The 25,421-nt window shown below is 38.6% G+C and overlaps 1 protein-coding gene across 4 annotated transcripts in view; it reads right to left on the bottom strand.

Moving 5' to 3' along the window:
* The window catches only part of LOC139941977 (high affinity cAMP-specific and IBMX-insensitive 3',5'-cyclic phosphodiesterase 8B-like), a 232,362-nt gene that overhangs the window by 104,025 nt on the left and 102,916 nt on the right, over positions 1-25,421 (bottom strand). For all 4 annotated transcript variants that reach the window (XM_071938629.1, XM_071938628.1, XM_071938630.1 and 1 more), the window contains 2 exons: positions 7,052-7,161; positions 3,034-3,101 (listed from right to left, as the gene is read on the bottom strand). In XM_071938629.1, coding sequence (XP_071794730.1) covers positions 3,034-3,101; positions 7,052-7,161 — 178 coding nt within the window. The remainder of the gene's footprint in view (positions 1-3,033; positions 3,102-7,051; positions 7,162-25,421) is intronic.

Raw genomic sequence — 25,421 nt, 5'->3', positions numbered from 1 at the left:
TCTTTTCATATGCGTCTATATGTAAGAAGCAATATTTGATTTAAGACTCAAGACAGTACATCATTGCAATAAGGAGCTATGATCATTTAAGGTCTTCATTGTTTCAGCTCATTCACATGGAACCAGTGACAGAAAGATTGGTTTTTGTTTAAAACAAACCATTTCAAAACTTTCAGATTTAAGTTTGAACTTGGTTTATTAAACTCCAGATGTCTAAGTTTGAGCCTGAAAACAAACACTTTAAAAAAGAATTATTCAACAACTTTTACATTTTTGTATTCCCAAAACTTCAACACTATTGGAAAACATAGTTGAAAATTACCCAAAATGACTGGCAAGTATAACAATCTCATTTGGGCTTTTACATACCCAAAACAACTCAACTAAAAAACAAACTCAAAACAAAAATGTCAACATTTTCACTGAACGCGGCCGGCAGGCCGGACGGAAATTGGTATTATATTGGCTCACACTGCTTCGCAGCTCGCCAATAATAATAACAATAAATTGAAAAATTGTGCTGTTGTAGGCAGGTGGGTTTTGAGGGAAGTTTGAAGGACTTGAGTGTCGAAAAGATCTGTCTCCCCAAGAGATCTTGGTTTTGTCAGAATATATTGACCTGCTGAACGAAGACCAGCTCGACTGGAGTTATAAGGTATGATGAGTTCAGACAAATATGGCGGTGCAGTTCCATAGATTGAGCAATACATGTACATGTAAGTTCAGATCATGAGTTCGTAAACAATTCTTAGTTATAAAGGAAGCAATTTGCATAAAATTGAGGTAACATTTGAAAAGAGGCTCGAAAAGTCATTTTGCTTTGTTAGCATAAACTGCAGATGGTCAACTTGTTTTTGACGAAATCCATATATAAGGGAGTTGCACATGTCCAAACGAGTAGTGATGAAAGCATGAAACAGATTTTTTGTTGCTTTTCAGGAAAGACATTTTTGGATCCTGCTTAAGCTTCTGAGAGTGGTATAAACTTTAACATTCAGACTGTGTTAGTAGTCTTAGATAAGGCAAAGAAGGTGTGTCATCTTATAGACAATAGCTATGCCGGGAGATTTAAGGGTTTTTCGAAGGAGATGGTCAAGAAAGTATCAAGAACTGGCCATGCAGGGAACTTCATAAGATTTGGCAAGTGAAAGTGAAAGAAGTACCTGTGGTGGTTGGAGCGCTCGGCACCATTCCGAAAGCACTGGGGAAACATCTGAACGAAATAGGGACAAAGTTGAGAATAGATCTGTTGCAGAAGGCGGTGTTGTGGGGAACAGCAAGAATCCTAAGAAAGACCCTTGAGACCTAAGGCAACCGGACGTAGCCCGACTAGAGGAGTTACCGGCACAAATGAAAATATGATCTTTCTTTTGCATGTAATAAGATAAAATAATAACAATAATACTATTAAAAAAAGGAAGGAGGACAAGCTTTTATCTTTCATTTTTAAGATGGCCACCATTCTTTTTAAAAATTTCAAATACCCATTGTCTTTTCTACTGTTCAACACCTGCGACCAAGACAGCTTGAAGCAGGAACTTCAGCTATCAATACAAATCAGTTATCATCAAACATTCATACGAACAAGATCATCTCATCAAATGGACACAAGCCACACTCATCGCACCAGTGAAGTTCTGGCACCAACGCAGAGTAAGGGAGGCAATATAGATCAAGGCTCTCTTCATCAACAACATCTGGTCACCACTTATACCCACACTTCCAGCAGCAGCTCACCACAACACTGACATACTCAAACGCACACACACATCTAGCCAGCAACCAACTCGCATGCTTCACTGGACAAAAACAGCTTCAATCCTTCCCACCCAAATGAGCATCCCTCAAGCCATACTGTACATAAGCTCAACCACCACCAGTCGTCCAGCAAATGTCGAGACCAAACTGGCTCTGTTCAGAGCCAACACTCCCTCAAAAGAGATTTTACTTATGGTTGTAGTTGCAAGTTTAGTATTCTTATTTAAAGATACTCTTAAAAGAGTATTGACTTGTTCTTAAGCGGCCGTTTAAAACCAGCTCCGACCATTATCGCACGGCCACAACCCTGCTGGTTTTAAATGCCCAATGGGCAATTAAGAACTGGTGCTACCCTTTCATTCCCTTAATCAAAAATATATTAGCTAGTAAGCCTACTAAATAAACTGTATGAGCTAATATACATATATTGACTGGCAATGAGGTAACTAGTGCACGTCTATTCCCCCCGAGGGACTTTGAGTGACCAGAAGAGGGACCTTTTTCCTGAGGCCGAAGGCCGAGGGAAATGGGCCCCTCTTCTGGTCACTCACAGGCCTGAGGGGGAATAGACGTACACTAGTTACCGAATTATGCCAGTCAATATGTGTTTTACAACACAGCTTGGTCTTAAATGTCAAATAAGAACAGAAATCTGGAAAAGTAAGGAAGTTTTGTAGGTGCAGTTCACGGTTCAAGTCAAGAGAGGGTGCTGTAACCGGGCATTATTTTCAAAGACTAGTGCCCGCTCGGGTACTACAGTGTAGTTCCCGTAAAACACACGCGCGCGATCACTGGACTATATTAGTTCATCCCATGTGACCGTGTTTCAGCCAACCAGAATACAGAACAAGCAAGAGGTAATGAAACATAGGCCCCAGAAATGGGATTTTTTTTTCTTCTTCTTTTTAATACCTTGGTGCCCTAGATTTTTACGAAAGGTCAAGGCAAATCTGTCTTGCCCCTTTAAAGCCAAAGTAACAGGCTGTGAACATTTGTGGGATTCCATCAAAATCTTTTTGGAAAATACAGAGCACAGCATCATTATGAGAACCTGGTTCTCATAATGATATGTTGCTGATGATATGTTGCGCTCTGTATTTTCCAAAATAAATAACAAGACTAGTAAAAGGAATCACCTTTCAATCATTGTATTATCCAGAAAAAAAGACAACCACTGTTTATCAACTATTATTGAAGACTTTGGATATATCTAACAGCTTCATAAACAAATTTAATGAAATTTGCATGACTTTGCATTTCACATTTATTTTTTACCTTGGTAATGGGTGCCTCAATTGTCATCGAGTGTATTCTTGCAACTGACTGACGGCGCACAGATGCACCTAAATGAAATCAATTACAACACTAATTTTAGTCTATTAAATAATCCTGTCATAACATGGGCGTAAAAGTGGTGGCAGAATTTTGAGAACCGGAAAGCGTATCAGAGATTTTAAGCTTTCTTGGCCTGGTTGGGTTTAGTAGCAGATTCATACCAAATTGTGCTACGGTGTTCGATCCACTCAGGAAGGGTGTTCCAGGAAGGGTGTTCCATTCTAGTTTGGGACTCACCAGTAAACAGCCTTCAACACGCTAAAGGACAGCCTCGCGAACGTGATGACACTAGCGCATATGCAGAGTAAGAGGAGCTGGCAGTCGTAAGAGAAGCAATTCGGACTGGAAAGTTTGAAAAATGTAAGGCATTATGCACCAATCGCAAGAGAATTCTGGTCATTGGACAACTTATCCTACGCGGACACGCATCGTTGTACCATGAAAACTGAGACAACAAGCACTAGCTCTCGCACATGAAGGACACCTGGGTATTGTGGGAAGTAAATAAAACCCTCCTACCAAGGTATGGTGGCCAGCATGGGAAAAGGCTGCAGAGAAACTCTGCAAATCATACAATGGATGCCAAATTGTAGCACAACCTGGGGCCGGTTTCACTTAACAAACAGCCAATTTCTATCGCAAATCCCAAAGTCAGTCGCAAGTTTGCGACGGATTTAAAAAACTGATTTCACTAAAGTAGGACATTTTGAAATCCATCGCAGGCCTGTCACAAGTCGCCGCAAGTTGTGCGAATTTGCGGTTGATTTTTGTGGACGCTCTTGAGTAGACGCAAAACTCAAATCCATTGAAAAATTCAAGTGCAATGCATCTGCTGTATGTGAATAACGATTGTGCTCTGCGTGCATGGTAACGATTTTTCTGTGACAGAATATTATTGTAATGCAGACTCGTCTGTAGTTATTTATGTTGGTCCTGTTAATTATTGACTTTTAGTGAATTGCTTATTGTAACACTTTTGTCTTTGAGGATTTTGATCGCATGCACATTGTGGTGTGTGTGGTGGGGAGATGAGATTATTGGTTTGCAACAAGTTCAATTCACCATGAACTACAAGATAGCAGTGCTTTTTATGTTAACGTTATATTATTTTTCTGACGTCTTTCTATCATTGTGCATACATCACTCACAACCCAGCATAGTCCTAAGTTTTCCTTTATTTGTAATTCTCCATTTGACTGTCTTAATACAAGTTACAAATTGGCTGTATTTGCTCTTTGCTAAGCTTTGTTCGATGATTAATGTGGCTCATAATAGTTCATTATTTAACTCATGAATACCATCGTCCTGGAAGCGAACAGGCCGCACCGACAAGACCATTGCACCATGCATGTTGGGTGTGCCAGCCGACCCTCCTGCTCACGTGATAAAAGCGCACTTCATGTTTAAACATTAATGTCAACTAATGTATATCGGCGACTTTGAGACTCAACATTCTATTCCACAGGCATTCAGCAGCATTCAAGAGGCACAGAACTGGCTCATATTTTAAAAATACTTTACCTGCGATTTAATAGCTGACTTTTATCAAACATTTCTAGAGTTCACTTGTTTGGTCATGTATAACCAAGTCTTAAATAGCACACATGTATTTGGAGAAATTGCTTTAAGTTATATTTACCTCCGCCCTCACTTTTTATTTCCCGCAAAGGTGAAGCCATTTGTTAGCTATAGACCTTTCTTTTGCAACGTCACAGCCCGAGTTTTTGCCAACCCAGATTGGAAAACTATGGAAAGCCATAAGTGCAAATTAAGAAAAGATTGCTATTTTTGGTAACAATGTAACAAAATTTGTTGATTTTGTTAAAAACAAAACAGTTATGAGAGGTATTTTATTTAATTGAAAGTTTGCAGAAAATGCTGAATTTGGTTAAAACATCTGTTTTTAAGATTTAGTGTTTTACTAACATTCGGCCGACCATGCCAACCAAGGCGGTTTGTTTATCAACAAAAGAAGGGTCTATAGTAGCTCAAAATTAGCTAACTCATGGTACATTTTATAACTTCAACAACTTCATCAACTACCCACGATGATGGTGCAATGTGCACAATTTTCAACCATGGTGTTTATTTTCTTCTTTTTCAAATAGCCTTACTGAATGCTGCTGTCACTTTGATTGTTTTCCCGTTATTTTGGTTCTCATGAAACATGATCAATTCATTTATTTTGTATTTTTTTGTGAAGTTGCTAGTTTGAAAATGGGGCTTAATTATCAAATAAATCTTCATATCTCACACGTTATTTGTCTACGATTACTACTGACATCATCACCTTTAAAAATTTTTTTTTTTCTTCTTCTCATTATATATTTAGATTCAAAATCCAAGAGAGTGACCCACTAGACTGATTACATGTCAACAACACCCTTATCATAATTATGTGAAGAGTATTTATGTTGTGGCTTCTTGGTTCTTAGCCTGGTTTTCCTCCCAAATAATTCATGAAATAATTTTGACCTCCTTTGTATTGGAGGAAAGGAGGACCATTTATTCCTGAGGTGTGAAGAGCAAATAATTATTTCAATATTGTTAAATTTGTTTTATCATTAACCGGGTATGTCTCAGAACCGAGTCCCAAATTTCTGGAACCACCCAAAATTGACGGGTGATTGCGAATAATAGCAAACCTGTGGGTTTACAGCAATTTTTGTAAACATATGACAGCTTCTGAAATGTTTGTTTGAACATGTAATGTTTATTTGTATTGCTACTTAAAATTTTGTAAAAATATTTTTGCTGTGTCTTCTTATGTGTAATGTCATTTTTAGTGGTTAACTTTTTCACTGCAGAATGTCATGCGCCTTTGAACAGTGTTGGTGCAGTATAAATTGTGCAGTGTCATGCGCCTTTGAACAGTGTTGGTGCAGTATAAATTGTGCAGAATGTCATGCGCCTTTGAACAGTGTTGGTGCAGTATAAATTGTGCAGAATGTCATGCGCCTTTGAACAGTGTTGGTGCAGTATAAATTGTGCAGTATCATGCGCCTTTGAACAGTGTTGGTGCAGTATAAATTGTGCAGTGTCATGCGCCTTTGAACAGTGTTGGTGCAGTATAAATTGTGCAGAATGTCATGCGCCTTTGAACAGTGTTGGTGCAGTATAAATTGTGCAGAATGTCATGCGCCTTTGAACAGTGTTGGTGCAGTATAAATTGTGCAGTATCATGCGCCTTTGAACAGTGTTGGTGCAGTATAAATTGTGCAGTGTCATGCGCCTTTGAACAGTGTTGGTGCAGTATAAATTGTGCAGAATGTCATGCGCCTTTGAACAGTGTTGGTGCAGTATAAATTGTGCAGAATGTCATGCGCCTTTGAACAGTGTTGGTGCAGTATAAATTGTGCAGTATCATGCGCCTTTGAACAGTGTTGGTGCAGTATAAATTGTGCAGTGTCATGCGCCTTTGAACAGTGTTGGTGCAGTATAAATTGTGCAGAATGTCATGCGCCTTTGAACAGTGTTGGTGCAGTATAAATTGTGCAGAATGTCATGCGCCTTTGAACAGTGTTGGTGCAGTATAAATTGTGCAGAATGTCATGCGCCTTTGAACAGTGTTGGTGCAGTATAAATTACAATTTTTACAACTGTGCATGTGATCAAATCATTGCGTCCTCATTGTTGCATTTGCGCAAACAAATCGTCTTTCCTTTGTCCAAGTGGAGGTTTCAACGTGGCATTGGTCTTTTTAAAGTCAACTGATGACTCAAGGCTCCAAAAAGTTCAGCTCTCCTACATGTACATGTACATGCTTGATTTACATACATTTACACTGAACCTTGTAAACTTTGGTAAAATAACAATTAAACACTGTCCTCGTACAAAACTATCAGGCTTGAGGGCTATGTGGCAGTCTGGACCTGTGGTCAGGGAAGGGGTGGTTAAGGCAATGGCGGTATACATTTTGTGCAAAGTTTATGGCATTGAATTCCATGTGTTGTCTTACCATTAGATAGTTCCGATGCAAATTTGTCAATCTGTTTGAGATCTTGGCTGAATACATTCTGGTTGACTGCCATCTGATACTTTATGTTGTACACATGATGACGCACTTTTCTACAAATAAATATCATAATTAAAAATGTAAGTAATTAAATAAGCCTTTCAGCTGCATAAAGATCATCAAGTAATTTAGTGAAATTCACCTTTACATAGATGTATGTTGTAACATCGAAGAACAAGAGAGTTTGTGTTACGTAATTACAAATCCAACTCAAGACTGACCTGACAGGGTCAGTTATTTGATGAAAATAATAATAACTAGAACAGGGAAGCTGCCATGGCGAGCTGCCATGGCGAGCTGCCGATCGCCAGATAGAACCAATGACTGACAGAAAAACCAATTATTTGATTAACTGATGATCAAAGGGGTGGGGACATTAACAAGTGTGAAGTAATGACCATTTAAAGTTCTGTTTGGGCCAACAGCCCGGATTACCTCTTATTTTCCCCCGTTTTTTTCCTTCTTTTTCTTCATACTTCTTATTCTTTTTCTGTCCGTCCCTTTTCCGCTATAAACAAAACAACCTATCCGAAACTTGTATGAACCTGAAACTTCACACATCATTATATATATTCATTAGGAGAAGAAAAATGTGTAGTAACGTCATGATGTCGTCATCAATTCTTGAGTTACGAAAATTTAAAGTTTATAAACTCAAAAAATCATAACTTTTGATCTTCATGATGGATTCTTACAATGGATACACATCGGAAAGGTCGTTAATAACTCTGTAAACGCCTCGCAGACATGACCCCATTTTGATCTGGTCTTCCGGTTCAAAACCGAGGTTGAAAAAGAACTACGAAATTTACCCATTGATTGTACAGATTTTACAATTACATGTACATGTACATTGTACACCACTTGTATAAGTATGAGGTGCATTGCGGTGCATGTCACGCTCTGGTGCGCCACGTGTTGTTCGTTTTAGTCTGCGTTCGAGGCGTTCCAAACTAATGTCAGCTACATTTTCCTTTCGGTTAATGAGTCTCTTCTACAGTTGCAAAAAATGGACATGTTGGTGAACTTTTCTTGACCTTTTGACCTGTTTAAACAAAGTGATTGTAAAATTATTTGAAAAGGCGTTATTTAATATCTTTTAGGATGAAATATACATCCTTTTGTGTGCAAGTCTGGCAAATGTCTGCTTTAAAAAAAATATTACTGATGACGTCACCAAAAAACAAGTGCGCCATCTAGCGGCAGATTCAAAACATCTAAAAACACACTGTGTCAGAGTCTATGACAATTGTTTCAAAATTGGTATACATAATCTCCTTTGTAATAGCAATGTATCTGTAAAGGCTTACACTGTAGCTTGATGGCCTTGTTGTGTCACCTGGTATTGCTTTAGGGGTGCACTTTTCAAAGCTGTGCCATGAAATCTAAATGAACATAGAAATTGGACCTCTCCCATTTTGTAATTAATAAGGTTTATTTAAAACAAAAATCACTTTCTTTTATAAAATATAATTTGACAGTGAATGGCATTATATTCTTGAGTTTTTCTTTCTTATGAGTAAATTCTTGAACATGAAATGAAGTCTTCATGTTGTTTTGAAAATTTTTGCAATTTTGATCATTTATTACAAACCTTGAGAACAAAGCAAAAGCAAAGTGCAATATTTGTTTTTTTAAACAAGGCTTTTACTCCCGGAAACCGAACACCTTTTTACAAATTCTGAATTTCTAGTTTTCATTGTTTTAGCTCATTCAACTGGAACCAGTGATTAACTCTTTGAGTTTCATCATGTCATACTATCTACATGTAAGCAGCAAAACTTGTTTTCAGTTTTAAATTGATACAACATTGCAGTAAGGAGTGATAACCATTAAGGTTTTCATTGTTAAAGCTCAGTCAACTGGAACCTGTGATGCACTTTTGAGTTTTATATTTCATATGAGTTTACCTTATTTTTAAGTCAGTGCATCATTGCAAAAAGGAGTTATGACCATTGAAGGTTTTCATTGTTGTAAGCTCAATCAACTGGAACAAGTTATAAACTCTTTTGTCATGTGCTATAGTATGTAAGAAGTAACATTTGATTTAAGTTTCAAGTCAGTACATCATTGCAAAAGTCATGACCATTTAAGGTTTCATTGTTTCAGCTCATTCAACTTGAACAAGTGATGCACTTTTTGAGTTTTATCTTTTCAAATGCATCTATATGTAAAAAGCAATATGCGACTTGAGTTTCAAGTCAGTACATCATTGCAATCAGGAGTTATGACCATTTAAGGTTTCGTTGTTTCAGCTCATTCAATTGGAACCAGTGATGCACTCTTTGAGTTTCATCTTTTCATATGCATCTATATGTAAGAAGCAATCTTTGATTTAAGTTTCTAGTCAGCACATCATTGCAATAAGGAGCTATGATCATTTAAGGTCTTCATTAATTCAGCTCATTTACATGAAACCAGTGACAGAGAGATTGATTTTTGTTTAAAGAAATCATTTCAAAACTTTCAGATTTAAAGGCAGTGGACACTATTGGTAATTACTCAAACTAATTATTAGCATAAAACCTTACTTGGTAGTGGGTAATGGGGAGAGGTTGATGGTATAAAACATTGTAAGAAACGGCTCTCTATGAAGTGCCATAGTTTTCGAGAAAGAAGTAATTTTCCACGAATTTGATTTTGAGACCTCAGATTTAGAGTTTGAGGTCTTCAAATCAACCATCTAAACGCACACAACTTCGTGTGACAAGTGTTATTTTTCTTTCATTATTATCTCGCAACTCGATGACTGATTGAGCTCAAATTTTCACAGGTTTGTTATTTTATGCATATGTTGAGATACACCATCTGTGAAGGCTAGTCTTTGACATTTACCAATAGTGTCCACTGCCTTTAAGTTTGAATTTGGCTCATTCAAATCCAGATGTCAATGTTTGAGCCTGAAAACAAACTTTAACTTTTTTTTTATATTTAAAAAACACTAGGCCCCCTATTTGAAAACATAGCTGAAAATTACCAAAAATGACTGACAAGTATATATAACAATCTCACTTGGACTTGTACATACCCAAAACAACTCAACTCAAAGACCGAAACTCATAACAAAACCTTTAACATTTTCACTGAATGCGGACGGCCTGATGGATGGTCGGACGCTGGACAGAAATAAGTACTACATTGGCTCACACTGCTTCGCAGCTGGCAAATAACATAAAAAAATTATAGGAAAAAACTGTGCTGTTGTTGGCAACATCATAAGGTTGGTTTTGAGGGAAGTTTGAAGGAGTTGAGGGTTGGAAAGATCTGTCTCCCAAAAAGTGATAAGATATTGGTTTAGTCAAAATATACTGACCTGCTGAACTAAGACCAGCTCGACTAGATTTATAAGGCATGATGAGTTCAGATAAATATGACAATGCAATTCCGTAGATAGAGCAATAGGTTAAAGTCACCTGGAAATATAATTTTCCTTCTTCTTCAAACAATAGAGTATATGTTTCTGAACAATAACATAAATGTTTTGAGTAATTGTTTTAAACGATTTATATCTTAATATGTAAACAACTAGAAATTTAGAGTTTGTAAAACAAACTCAAGGTGTTCGGGAACGGATGTGTGAAAGGGGTTGTTTCACAAGTGTGTACACTAAACTAGTCACCATAAAAAATAAGTCCCAATCATAGCAAGCAATCGTAAAGCCCTTTCATATGATGTATAGATTGTCAAAATAGCTTTTGTGGTTTAGGAAATAGGAACTGATGAATAATGAGGACTGGATAAGAGACTAACTAACCGGAAGGGAAATGTTTGTTGAAAACGCCTTGAAAACAGACTGCGTATGTAAAGCCCTTTCATATGATGTATAGATTGTCAAAATAGCTTTTGTGGTTGAGGACATATGAACTTATGAATAATGACGACTGGAGAAGAGACTAACTAACAAGAAGGGAAATGTTTGTTGAAAAAGCCTTGAAAACAGGCTTAAGCAAAGCTATTTCTAGCACAAAAAAAACTTAACTTCAGTGATCGGACGAGAACCATAGTAATCAACGTAATATGGTTGTAGTCGCAACAAAAAAATTATTTTTGACGGAAATTTACACAAAATCTGATTTGAACTAGAAGACAAGGTCAAAATGGGGTCATGTCTGCAAGGCGTTTACTAAGTTTTTTAAGACCTTTCCGATGGTGTATCGATTGTAAGAATCCATCATGTAGATCAAAAGTTATGATTTTTTGAAATAATAAACTTTGAATTTTCATAACTCAAGAATGGATGACGTCATCATGACGTAACTTAAACAGTTTATTCTGATAATGAACATCTAACTATGTGTGAAGTTTCAAGTTCATTCGATCTTTGAAAAGATGTTTCTGTTAGTGGACAAGGGATGTAGAGAAGAAGAAGTATCAATAAAAAAAATACATAAAAAATACAAACAAAAATAAGAGGTGTTCCGGGCTGTTGGCCCGAACACCTAAAAAGTTGTGAGGGGGTGACTCCGCCTACCCCTTTTGTGACGTCAATCGAGGCAGACTTTGCCTCTCGTACGTGCAAGTGCATTCAAGTCCTAGTCGTGAGTTTGCACGTTTCGAAAAAGTTTTTCGCACTTTTCTGGCAATGTCGACCAGGTGTTGCTGCTGGATGCAGCGAAACAACTATTTGCTGCATCCAGCAGCAACACCTGGTCGACATTGCTGGAAAAGTGCGAAAAACTTAACCAGACAAAATTCATTTTAACCAACATGTCCATGGACGAGTCTCAGCTATACCATGGAGGAAGAAAATAGCCTCCATGGTTATACAAACCTCACTTTGTTTCAGTTGTGTATCTACCACTCAATGTGAAGGATCAAAAGATATTTACAGCACAGTGGTTTAAAACCTTATGGGACAACGACAAGTTTCAAACAAAAAATTGTCAAAATACCCTTATAATTTTTAAGGCATGTCATTGTCTCAATGTCATCTTTAGGCACATAAAACTTGGTTGTCTTTTAAAATAATACTGTGTCCTGATTCGCAAATTGTGAAAATTAAAGGTGATTTTAAAGAGCAAGGTTGCCTTCTTGCACCTAATCTTTATAAACTGTTCCAGCAAGCGCAGCTTAGCTGGCAAAAGCTATTGTTTTGTTTTGTTTTGTTAAATTTGTTCCTTTTTATTAAAGTTTTGGTAAAGTTTTTTTTAATAAGCTGTTTCAAAGCCAACGCAGCAAAACAGCTCTTGTTTTCTATTCATATTTATATTGACTCCTAGCTCTTGTTTTCATTTTTTTTCTTTTTTTTCTGTTTCAGCCTACCGGAAGTTGTTGGAATAATGTACGATTTGTTCTTCACAACCTCTTGCATAATTCCTAAAGAGCAATTACAATGAACTTTTCAGTGATGAAAGACAATGGTGCAATGATCATCAGAAAACAAGAATAACTAGACATGATTGCATTTGTGCACAAATGCATAGCTGTTTCGTTAATAACATTTTCAAGTTAATCAACTGAATTTAAATTCTTCTTGTATTCATAACAGTTATGACATATCCCATCTATTAACAACAAATCAGATTATACCATGCTTCAGTTTAGCAATTTATGACTTAAAGGTTTACAAATTAAAAGAAATCATAAAAAATCATGTGATGAAGTCATCATGACGTCATTTGACAATTCACAAGAACTTGCCAATATCCAACAACCTACTAAGTTTCAACATGATCGCATAATTACTTAGGGAGTTATATCAGTTCAAAAAGTGCACCTTTAAGGCTGCGTCACGTGACCCCCGATGACGTCATTGATCTGAAACTTCACACATATGATGGCTGCCTGACAGTTAACGTGTGTGTAAAATCTAAAGTGATTACAAAAACTTCACCACAGACATCTTCAAAAAGTCCATTTTGAAGAGTTTTCAACCTGTCGCTAGAGAGCGCTGTTGCAATTTGTGGCGTCATTAGTATTTTTTTGAACTGCCCACCCTCGACACTTACGTCCTTGGAAAGCAACTACATAACTTTTACCACTTTTGAACTACAGGGCACTTCCGTTTTTGGCCCATTACGACCGGAAGTAGAGGTCATGTGAGGTCACGCACACAAAACAAAATGTACGGTCTATTTTGGCTGATTTGATATAGATTTTCAAACATTTAACATAAAACACCTTTAAGATCACGTCACAGGACCGGTGATGATGTCACCATGACATCATGCTTAATGATCATTAATGCACTATAACCTTCCATCCTTGAAAGTTTCATTGCAATTGCTCTTTAGGAACCATGCAAACAATCACATTTACTGAACATGACAAATAAAATATAAAATAATTTAAAAAAAAACTTTACAAAAAAACAAGAGCTGTTTCGCTGCGCTACGAAACAGCTAAGTATAACCAGAACAGCGAAGCTCCAATGGCGAGCTGCCGATTACTAGATAGACTGACAGAAAAACCAATCATTTGATCAACTGATGGTCAAAGGGGATGGGGACATAAACAAATATGAAGTATGACCATTTAAGGTTTTCATTGCTTTAGCTTATTCAACTGGAACCAGTGATCTTTGAGTTTTATCTTTTCATATTATATTGGTGTAAGCAACAATATTTGATTAAAGTTTTGCGCTCTTCAGTGATATACTCTTTGAGTTTTATCGCCTCATATGCATCTTTATGTAAAAAGCAATATTTTATTTAAGTTTCAAGTCAGTACATTATGGAAATAAGGAGTTATGCCTATTCAAGTTTTCATTCTTAAAGTTTTATCTTCTACATGTATACTATAATAGCGCTTAAATCACATGGGCGCTGCCATTGTTGTTTGGGCGCCGCCATGTTGTTTTAACGTCAAGTGGTGCCCGCACCCTGCTAAAATGATGCGTCCTGGGGTAAATTTCGGGTACCCGTGGGTTGGGGGCATGAAAGCGCAAGCGTGTAGTAACTTTGCAGGGGTTTCCCTAAACTTTTTTTTTCAATCGCCCGCCGGGCGAGTCAACCACAATTCTCGATCGCCCGCAGGTTTTTTCACAAAAAAACAAAAAAAAGAAAACGAAAATGAAGCCCTTAAAATTGCTTTTTTAGGAGGATTTTAGATCTGAATTTTTACCTTAAACTATCCCTTTTCCATCAACAACAACTTTAATGACTTCATGGTTAGGGGTCGGTTGATTTGAACATGTTTTGAACTCCGTTTGCAACAAAATCTTCATGAATCAATGATCAGTCAACAACGCACATTGAGAAATAATTCAATGCACTTTGCCTCGCAACGCCCTCTGTTGGCTAAAGTTGTCCATGTTATTGGAATTCCTCCAAGGCTGTACATTGTGCACAGTCTGCAGGCATTATGCACAACGTGCAGCAATTATTTACTCCGTTCGCGAACGTGTACTGCATTGAAGTCTAGTCAAGAACATCATGAATATGGAATTATCAACAGCCATCAACGGCCAATCACAGCGTGCAGAGTGTTGGTCAGAATGGACTTTGGACGACTGTACATTGTGCACAGTCTGCAGGCATTATGCACAACGTGCGGCAATTACATGTATTTACTCCATTCGCGAACGTGTACTGCATTGAAGTCTATAGTCAAGAACATCATGAATATGGAATTATCAACAGCCATCAACGGCCAATCACAGCGTGCAGAATGTTGGTCAGAATGGACTTTGGACGACTGTGTGTGTATTGTGTACAGTATGTGCTGTGCATACTGCATGGACATGGACATACAAGTACCAGTGGGCGACCGTGTACATGTACTGTAAGGATACTCGATCGGCACCATGTGGTTTGTGCATCATGTTTTCAATTGATTGTACGTGTTTTCTGAAACGAACGACAGCATTTCCGGTCCCGATCACGGCAAAATTAAATCTAGCAAGTATCTAGAATTGTCAAACTTACTAGTTTAAAAGCTTTAGTAAAAGTTTTCTGTGGGATTTTGCCACTGAACCCTCATTTATGTATGTGAAAAGGAATAATTATTTGACTCGCCCGGCGGGCTAGTGAGAAAGGGTTTACACTCGCCCGCCGCTATTTTCACTCGCATTTGGCGACCGGGCGACCACTAATTTCGAACCCTGCTTTGGGATTGAGGGCAGCGTCCTTTGTGATCTCACAGTCACAGCGCGAGTGTCCAGTAACTTCGCGCGTACATACAGCAAAGAACAATGCTGGGATCAAAATGGGAAAGAACCACAAACGGGACCCACGCGAAACTGGAAAATATGTGTTATGGGCAAACAGTGGCAAGCAAAGAACAATGCCAATGCATGGGATCGCGGGGACGGGAGGCACGGAGGCGTGGGTTAGACATGGGACGGGATAGGGGAGGGGCACACGGTGGGACAGGGAGTTGGGGAAAAAAATTAACGGGGCTGGTGAGGGTGGGAAAAGAAAACTTAAAAACGATACAGGATAGGTAAATAATAATCTGAATGGGAACAAAATCAAGGAAACGGGATATAAACGGGACTGGGAAAGAACCACTATCAGGACCCACTGGAAACAAAAATACGACTTCACAAAGCACTAAGATTCGTCTTAACTTTTGATGGGTGGTTTGCCAAAGTGATTTGTATTGTGACCCTGCCCAGCCACTTTAAACCCTCCCCTGTACACAACGCTACACTTGCAGCTTTCTACCGGGGTTGCCGCGCGAAGCGCGGCATCCTGCTAGTTTATAATAAATCTCCAAGTAAGAAACAATATTGGACTTAAGTTTAAAGTCAAAACATCATTGCAGTTAGGAGTTATGACCATTTAAAGGCAGTGGACACTATAGGTAATTACTCAAAATAATTATTATCATCAAACCTTTCATGATTACGAGTAATGGGGAGGAATGATGGTATAAAACACTGTGAGAAACGGCTCCCTCTGAAGTAACGTAGTTTTCGAGAAAGAAGTAATTTTCCACGAATTTGATTTCGAGACCTCAAATTTAGATGAGGTCTCGAAATCAACTTGCATCTGAAAGCACACAACTTTGTGTGACAAGGTTGTCTTTTCTTTCTTTATTATCTCGCAATTTCGACGATCAATTGAGTTTAAATTTTCACAGGTTTCTTATTTTATGTATATGTTGAGACACACCAAGTGAGAAGACTGGTCTTTGACAATTACCAATAGTGTCCACTGCCGTTAAGGTTTTACTTGTTTCAGCTCATTCAACTGGAACCAGTGATGCACTCTTTGAGGTTTGTCTTTTCTAAAGAATCTTTTAAGTAAAAAGCAATAGTTTTGAGTCAGTTCATCATTGAAATAAGGAGTTATGTCTATGAAAATGATTCATCGTTTTAGCTCATTCAACTGAAACCAGTGATTAAATCTTTGAGTTTTATCTTTTCATATGAATCTACATATAAGAAGCAATATTTGACTTAAGTTTCAAGTCGGTACATGATTGCAATCAGGAGTAATCATCATTTATGTTTTTCATTGTTTCAGCTAATTCAAGTGGAACCAGTCACAGAGAGTTTGAATTTTGTTTAAACAAATTATTTTAAAAAAAATTAGATTTTAATTTGAGCTTGTTTCTTTTAAATCCAGATGTAAATGTTTTGAGTCTATCTTCTTTTTTTATTCAAAAAATTTTCACATTTTTTGTATTCCAAAAACTTCAACTTTATTTGAAAACATATCTGAAAACTAGACATTAGGTGTTAGTGAACAAACACAAAGCTGTTCCGTGTTCTTTTGCTTGGATTATGTGCTAAATGACCAAGGAGTCTATAACTGAAAAAAAGTTGGAAAAATGTTGTATAGTGTCTTGCGTTATGGTGCCCGTGTAGAGGTCAACATGGGGTCACGGTAACCTAAGGGTAATCTCCAACGCCCAGGGAGTCTCTAACTGAAAGAAAGTTTGAAAATCGGTTGTGTAGTTCTTGAGATAAGGTCCCACTTCCTGTTGACCCGGAAGTAGAGGTCAACTTGAGGTCACGCTTTTTAAATAATTAATCTCCAATCCCCAAGGAGTCTATAACTACAAACAGTCTAAAACTTTAGCCATTAACTTCTTGAGATATGGTCCCACTTCCGATTGACCCAGAAGTAGAGGTCAACTTGAGGTCGGGTTTTCCCAAATTAATCTCAAATCCCCAAGGAGTCTATAACTACAAGCATGTTAAAAATCGGCCCTGTACTTCTTGAGATATGGTGTTACGAAGATTTCCCAATTAAATATGCAAATGAGGGTCACATGGGTCAACTTGAGGTCAGGGTTTTCCCAAATTAATCTCAAATCCCCAAGGAGTCTATAACTACAAGCATGTTAAAAATGGGCCCTGTACTTCTTGAGATATGGTGTTACAAAGATTTCCCAATTAAATATGCAAATGAGGGTCATGTGGTAAATTAATTAAGAATTTTTAAAAATTTACATTAGCAATTAAGCTAGTTGCAAGCTTCAATTTGATTTTTTATGATTTAACTATTTTGACGTTATGGTTAAGGAGATTAGGCTTAAACAAAAAATGTTTATTGCATTATACATTGCAAGTTAATTGTAACTTGTCAATAGAGGGCGTTATATAAGAAGAGTGGTCTTACTATTTCAACTCCTTTTTACTAGTCAAATGTTCAGTTGAAATGTTTATCCCCAAAAGTACAAATAAAAATTTGATTTAATGTAAACAACTAATATTTGACTCAGGGATGTTTGATTTGTTGGTTTCTCGAGTTCAAGACAGTATTTTTTAGAGTCCATTGTCATGTGACAAACTACTTAAGGATAAAATCCTTGTATTTGGTCTGTGGTTTGATGTTTGATCTAGCACGAGTGGATTTCACTGAACTCTTAACCACCAAACTCTGCGCTTACGATCACCATCTTCGGCTTACTGAGCAGCAGTCTATTTTGCTTGACGTACATGTAAGCACAGAATTCACTGCTTCTGCTTAGCACTGAATCTTTGCTTCCAGAGCAGAGCATATTGGGCCCATTATCACAGGATTTTTCATCATGATACACATGTAGGCCTGGGTGACTAGTGAAATTTACGACTCGACTAGTCGCACCTCAAACCCAACTACGACACTTGTCGAGATAAATTACGGATGCACAAGATTTGTGCCGCAATGTGCCGCAATTAGCGACACATTAATTATGTTGCGATTAGTAGTAAGCAACACAACTGTTTCACCAAACAGGTAGTCGGGACTATTTTTGTAGTCAACATGTGGGCACGATTATAACGGAGTAGAGAAAAAGAGTAGTCGCAACTCTAATTTTCGCAAGTAGGCAGATACACATACAGATACCGATACGTTGACACTTTGTGTGTTCACGTGACGCGTATCCGTGACTATTGTATTTTGCATACACGTTCGTAACGAATATGGGAGCTCATACACATTGTAGATAAACGGATACTGTTTTGCAGACTTTTAGTTTCATTTTTGTCCCAGATCAAAAACATTCACATCGTGCTTGATATAGATAGAATTGTTTTAGTCATTTGCAAGTAAAACGATGAGAAAATGCAGTGTATAAAACACGGGGTCTCTAATTGGTCATGTATGTCAGGAAAACACTCATGATGAATGCGAGCACACTCAAGTGAAACATACCTATAGTTTGCGAAACGAAATTCAACACATGGCTGATGTGACAAATACGGTTATCATATCCGTATCTGTATCTGTATCCGCACGCTCGCAAAACCTCTCTAATAGTTTGTAGTCGCGACTTTAACACTTAGCACACTAGTCGCGAAGTTGCGAATGCAAATCAAATTTTTAAGTCACTGTTTTTGCAGTGAAAATTTCACAGGAGTTGAGCACAATTAGTCAATTGTAGTAAATCTTTTGTTCCGAATTGTGACGCTCAAGAACACATTCCCTGCTAAGCTGTTAAATACGCTTAAGGTACATGTAAGCACAATTCTCTGATTATGTAAGCGCATTTCTTTCCTTTAAAAGCCATTGGCCCAGGACCAGACTAAACTACATATAGCTTTTTAAACACAAAAAGCAGCTAAACACAGCAAATACCATTCCTCATTTTGTACAAGTCATGAATCCAGGTATTCTGCTCAATTTCTGCATTTTGATAACGCAAAATGTTTTGCATATTTACAGATGTATTATAACAGCTCTATAACATTGAGCCACTCAACCACCAGAGAAACGTCAGCACAATAAAATCTCTGCTTTTGTATTCCTGCCAAAGAGTTTTGGTTTGTCATGGTCTAACTTCCGAAAGTAAAGCGAAATACTGGAATTAGTTTAGGCAACTGGTCCCTGGCGCGAACAAGGTGACTTCACCCGTAAATCATTCCAAATCCCAGGTGGTCTATTTTCGTCGTCCAAGCTCGTCTCCGGAAACGAACCCGGTCCTAGACGGACGACACCACCTCAGAGTCTAAATACAAGGACATTTTTTCACACTAATTTCTCAAAAACTACAACACCACAGCAAGTAATATTTTAAGGGAAGCTTTCAACTGTCACTATCTTCAAACTATTTAAGTTACGTGTAAATCTGTGGACACCATCCTATTTATACGCACATTCGTTAAACGAAAACCCTAAACCTTTGTGTACAAAGTAATGCGTCCAGAACTCGGTTTATAGAAAACGAAGAAAAAGAGACTGCGCTGTACACTAAGTAATGGGTCCAGAACGCGGTAGAAAAACAAGAAAAAGAGACTTGAGTAGACTCCTCTCAAGAAGTCACAACTCATGATAGGTACATACTGTATTGAATTAACCAAAGAGAATATTTAACAATAACATGGAAGCGACTGCATCCAGTTATATTCAAATGAAGATTACCTGATTAATTAATTAAGATTTTTACATTTTTTTACATTTTGAGTAAAGCTTATGTTCTAATCTTCAGTTTTTTATATGATTTCACTCTTTTGAATTTATGGTTTGGAAGATTAGGCTTAAACAAAAAACTTGTACAAATTACCGAAAATGACTGGCAACAATCTCACTTGGACTTGTATACCAATAACAGCTCAACTTAAATACTTGAACTTAAACCAAAAACTTTAACATTTCCACTGAATGCGAACGACCGGACGGATGCCGGACGGAAATCGGTATTACATAGGCTTGCACTGCTCTGCAGCTCGCCAATAATAATAATATACATGTACATGTAGGTACTTATACATGTATAGACAATGTGACCTATGTTTACATTTAAACTGCCATCTGTCGACAAAACACTGTACACATCATGTTTCGCCGGGCAAAAACACGCGTAATCATGGTGAGATTGCATACACTTTCTAGCTGGCTTTATGCGCGAAAATCATGTTAAGGTTTTAGAGTGACGTCAGAGGTCACATCGTCTATAGCGCCTTTAACAAAGATCAAAGAGCTGTACAACTAAACAATGCAAAGGCACAAGAAAAACAAAATAACAAAGGATTATTGAGGAGGCTGACTGAAAAAGTAGGTTAAGAGGTTTGTCTTGAAAATGGTAGTAGATGACTCCCTGACATATGTTGTTCCATTCCTTCGGCCCAGCCAGAGAAAAATACTTAGAGCCAGTAGATCGAGAAGGCCTGTGCTCAAAGAGAAGGGGTTTATCAAAGGAGGACCGCAGACCTTCTCTGCCAGGGGTGTAAGAGGACAACAGATCAGGAAAATAATTTGGAGCAAGACCCTGGGAGCATTTATAGACATAAAGAAGTAGCTTGAAAAGAATTCAATCATGAATAGGCAGCCAGTGGAGTTGGGACAAAGGAGGCCGATATGACGTCATGACTTGACACTGACGTCATCTTGAAGCTACACTATATTAAATATTTGAAAATCTGTATCAAATCAGCCACAAGAGACCGTAGATTTCTGTGTGCGAGATTGGGTAGGGATACTTTAGGTCTTCATTTTGTTTCCTGTGAATGACCTCACATGAACTCCACTTCCGGTCGAAACATTAGAGTAAATGCTTCTGAACAATAAAATAATTTTTTTGAGTCATTGTTTTTAACGATTTATATGTAAAAAAAAAAAAAAAAAAAGTTGTGTGGGGGGTGAGTCCGCCTACCCCTTTCGTGACGTCAATCGAGGCAGACTTTGCCTCAATCGAACATCGAACACACGTACGTGCAAGTACATTCAAGTCCTAGTCCTGAGTTTGTCCGTTTCAAAAAAGGTTTTTGTTTGCATTTTTCATGTCGACCAGGTGTACTGCTGCTGGATGCAGCAAAACAACTAAAGATGTGGTCAGTTTGCAAAGTGGTCCAGTACGACATCTTTTCCAGCGCTGTGCAGCAAACACTTCGAGCCGTCATGCTTCGAGAAACCGGAATACACTACACATTTTGACATGAAGAGAAAAGTTCTTTTTTAAACATCACGCCATCCCATCAATTTTAACAGGTAGTGGGGAAGTCGAAACAAGGTACCTGAAAGACGTAACGAACCTAAAGTAACATTTGCCAACATATACATGTACAAAGGCAGGTATTGTTTCAACTTTGAGGGCAAATCTTTAGCCTGCGTCACTATTTTGTGTTGGCACTGCATGAGATTCACTGCGCTGGGTAATCCGAGTGGACCGTCCGCACAGCAGCCAGACAGTTGTGTGTGCAGTCTGCTCCGTGACCGTAGTTCTGTACGTAAGCATCATAACGATCAGGTATCCAGACATAGTGTATGGGGCCAGATTACAAATTTTCTCTTCAACTATCGCGCCTCGATTGACGTCATGAACATCACCTCTCGGGTTGGGCTTATTTTTAAATTTGTAAATAACATGGAAACTAATTTTTGTAAACCTTAGTTAATTGTTTATTCATATTCCACTCATCAAAAAGCTTTAATTTGACAAAATACCACTTCCAGGTGACTTTAAAGGTGCACTTTTTGAAGTCTTGTAACTCCCAAAGTATTGGTGCGATCATGTTGAAACTTGGTAGGTTATTTGACAGTTTCTGTTAATTATGAAGTGACGTCATGACGACATCATTAAAAAAAAAAAATTATGATTTTTTTTTCATGTTTGCACCTTTTAAGTCATAAATTGCTTTCTAAACATGGCATAATCCAAATTCTTTGTAGGTGTTCGGGCCAACAGCCTGGAACACCTCTTATTTTTGTTCGTTTCTTTAAAATATATTTCTTTTATTGATACTTCTTCTTCTTCTTCTTCAGGGTAAGTGTTGCACACTCGAGCTCTGATTGTGACCACCAATTATTAGGGTGTTAGGCCCCCTCTGTCCATATATTTTTTACCAGTCTGTTGCTATTGTTTTATAGATTGCTGTAATCACTGCTTTAAATATCTTTTTTTTGCAATTTGGTTTTTTTTTTGGGTAGGAGTTTTTCACTTCGTTGTTGGTTTTTGCCTTGGCTAGCCATCATGGCTAGTCAGGAGAGAGCTAACAATGGGGTGCCCTCCGACCCCTTTGTTGCAATGACACGCAAGAACGGAGTTGCCTTCCATACAAATCAAGAAATTCCTCTAAACAATTACTTGAAATCGCTGTCTAAATGCATGCCCGATGTTGACATTGTCTCGGCCTCACGCATTTCCAATGGGCGCATAGCAGTGTACATGAGATCCAGAGCCGATGTAGAAGAGGCCGTTATTCAAGGCCTTCACCACAAAAATCATTACATCGGAATGACACCCCTTGTTAATTCTGCCACCCGGATCGTTTTCTCCAACGTTTATCCGGAAATCCCAAACTCTGTTCTTGTTCTTGGAGACAATATTTCTGATTTTTGTAGAATAATATCTCCGATCCGACCCATTTCCCTGGGGATAAATGAGCCTAAACCATCTCATGTGGTGTCGTTCAGAAGACAGGGTTTTGTCTTAATCGACCCAAACATCACGATTCCTGACCACATTAACCTTACCAACAATGGTGTCAATTATTGTGTTTTTCTTTCGATTGAATCGGCGAAATGCTTCAACTGTGGAGAAATTGGTCATCTCAGCAAAGCCTGTAAAAAGCGCACAGGCCCCATCCAATCCAACACCAAGCCCAAATCAGGCGATAATCCTCTAGCCCCCTCCCCAGTTTTCAACCATTCCAGGGGCAAATCCGATCCGCAACACCCTGCAAAAAAATCAAAACCAAACAAAACCCCTGAAAAAATCCCCCTGTCTAGCTCACCCCGCCCTTCCTCCTCCCACTTCCCCACTGGCCCTACAGCTAATCGCCCTGCCCCTTCCTCCACCCCAACCCGTCCCCCCACCAGCCAAACCCCCCACCAAATCCAAACAGTCTTCAGACACCAGGAAACAGCCATCCTCAGCTCCAAAAATCTCATCCCAATCAGCGGAAGCAGCAACCGGTCCAGCCGGGGATAAAACCCCGATGCCCACACCCTTATGGTCCCCACCGGCCCCCTCACGTCAAAATATTCCCCCGTTTTCCACCGTTGTCTCCCAAGAGAAAAAAACCCAAACCCGCAGCGAAGGACGTGACTCCAGTTCTCACCCCACTGAGAACAAGTACGTCTTCCCGCCCCGCCCCAACAACCAACCCCTCCCCCAAAACCCGCGCCTTTTCTTCACCACGCCCCTCCCCCTCTCCCTGCCCTTCCCAAAGTCAATCCCCCACCCCGTCTACCCCGATGAAGGAGGGATCAGAACAAAGTGAACATGACTCTGTGTACTCAGACAGTAGTCAGTACTCTCAGGCTACAATGAGTTTTCTAACTTAAACGTTCGCAAAGGCCCCTTAAACAACGCTGAGATGATCAAATTCTTAAAGGCCGTCAAATCGAGCAAAAAAGCGTGCAATATCGCACGGAAATTCACTCCAGATATCCCGGGGCTTGTTCAACAGCTGAAACCCATGAGGAACAGCCCCCTCCTTCAAAAACACCAGCAGCAGAGGCTCAGGCTAATCATTGAAAGACTGGATCCCGATGAACCCCTCATCACCTGTAAAAAATGATCAGTCTCCTTGTGTTTCTCATGGCCCTTAGCATTGCTACCCTGAACACCAGAGGGTGTTATGAACAACTCAAAAATCTGAGCATCAAAACATATGTTGATTTGACTCTTGAAAACCCTGACATTGTTTTCCTGCAGGAAACCTATAAACTAAATGAAGAATCTTCGTGCTGGGATCACTGGCCTTACCACGTTCACTGCGCGCCGGGTGACTCTCGCGGGGCAGGGGTAACTACACTAGTTAAAAAAACTTGTAAATGTGATATTTTGACTTCCAACACTCTTTTCAAAAATCAGATTCTGTACAATAAAATTGTGTTGGACTCCACAACATATCATGTTTACAATGTATTAATCCCGCAAACTGACAGTGTCGCTATCCAGAGCATTGATGCTCTCCGCACCCATTGTACTCAGCACAATGACGGCCACATAATAGTGGGCGGTGACTTCAATTGTACTATTAACCCCTGTCTGGACAGATTTCACACCTCTTCTGAAAGAAGGATAGCGAGTCTGTCAAAATGGCAGTTTTGTAAAACGTATTTGTTTGTGTGTGAAAAGTAGCTGTGAATAACTCGCCAATTGATAACGTTAACCTTGTCCAAATCAAACAAGTATTCAGTTTTCCTGAAGAATAAAGAAATAAATCCATAGAAAACAAAATATCTTAGAAAAAGCTGCAGTAAAATTGTGAAAAATTAAGTTTACTTTTGCATTTTTGGGACCAGATATTGACGCGTCTAAATTTCTGAACGGCCATTTTGTCGACTGCCACAAGAAGTATATTTTCAAGAAAACTGGAGGGTGCTCTTTCTTTCGAGATAATGTGAGAAACCAAAGTACATGATGTAGAATTTTGTCAGCTTTCCAACGGTACTATTTTGAAATAATTCACGTACATAAAAATGGAATTTTTGCCAAGTTTTTTTAATACATGAAATACGGACATATTATGTCGATTTTTCTCCTGAAAATGCTTCAAAATGTCATATTTATACATGTAGGTCATTACAGTTCTTTGACAGAACTCTATTTGAAAGATTATACTCTGAACTGGGTGTCTATGCACTTTTTTTTGTTTTATTAACTATCGCAAATTTATAGAGAAGGTTCTTAAAAAAAAAACCATCAAAATCGATGACACATAGTCTTGACACATAGTCTTGGTTCCAAGACCATTGGTGTTGCCCGATCACACACAGCCAACGTTCGATCTTTGCACGCACGGCAAAAACTGTACACGCTTGTGATGAATGAACGTAGCGGGCGCACTGTTTCTCTGATTTCCGGATCCCACCGAGACTATCCGACACACCGTGTCTGCGCAAATTGCCATTTCAATGGTCGTGTCCCCTGACTTAAAAATGGCTTATCAGCAAGCGTTGCCGCGTGAGTTAGGAAACCAGTCTTTGAAAGATTGCGCAATTCGCTGATACACAAAAACCAGACCGAATAAGAAACAACGGGCGGCGAC

The sequence above is a fragment of the Asterias amurensis genome, chromosome 9, assembly GCF_032118995.1.
Source record: "Asterias amurensis chromosome 9, ASM3211899v1".
NCBI lineage: Eukaryota > Metazoa > Echinodermata > Asteroidea > Forcipulatida > Asteriidae > Asterias > Asterias amurensis.
Note: the sequence above shows the minus strand (reverse complement) of the source record. Positions and strands in the feature narration are given on the sequence as shown.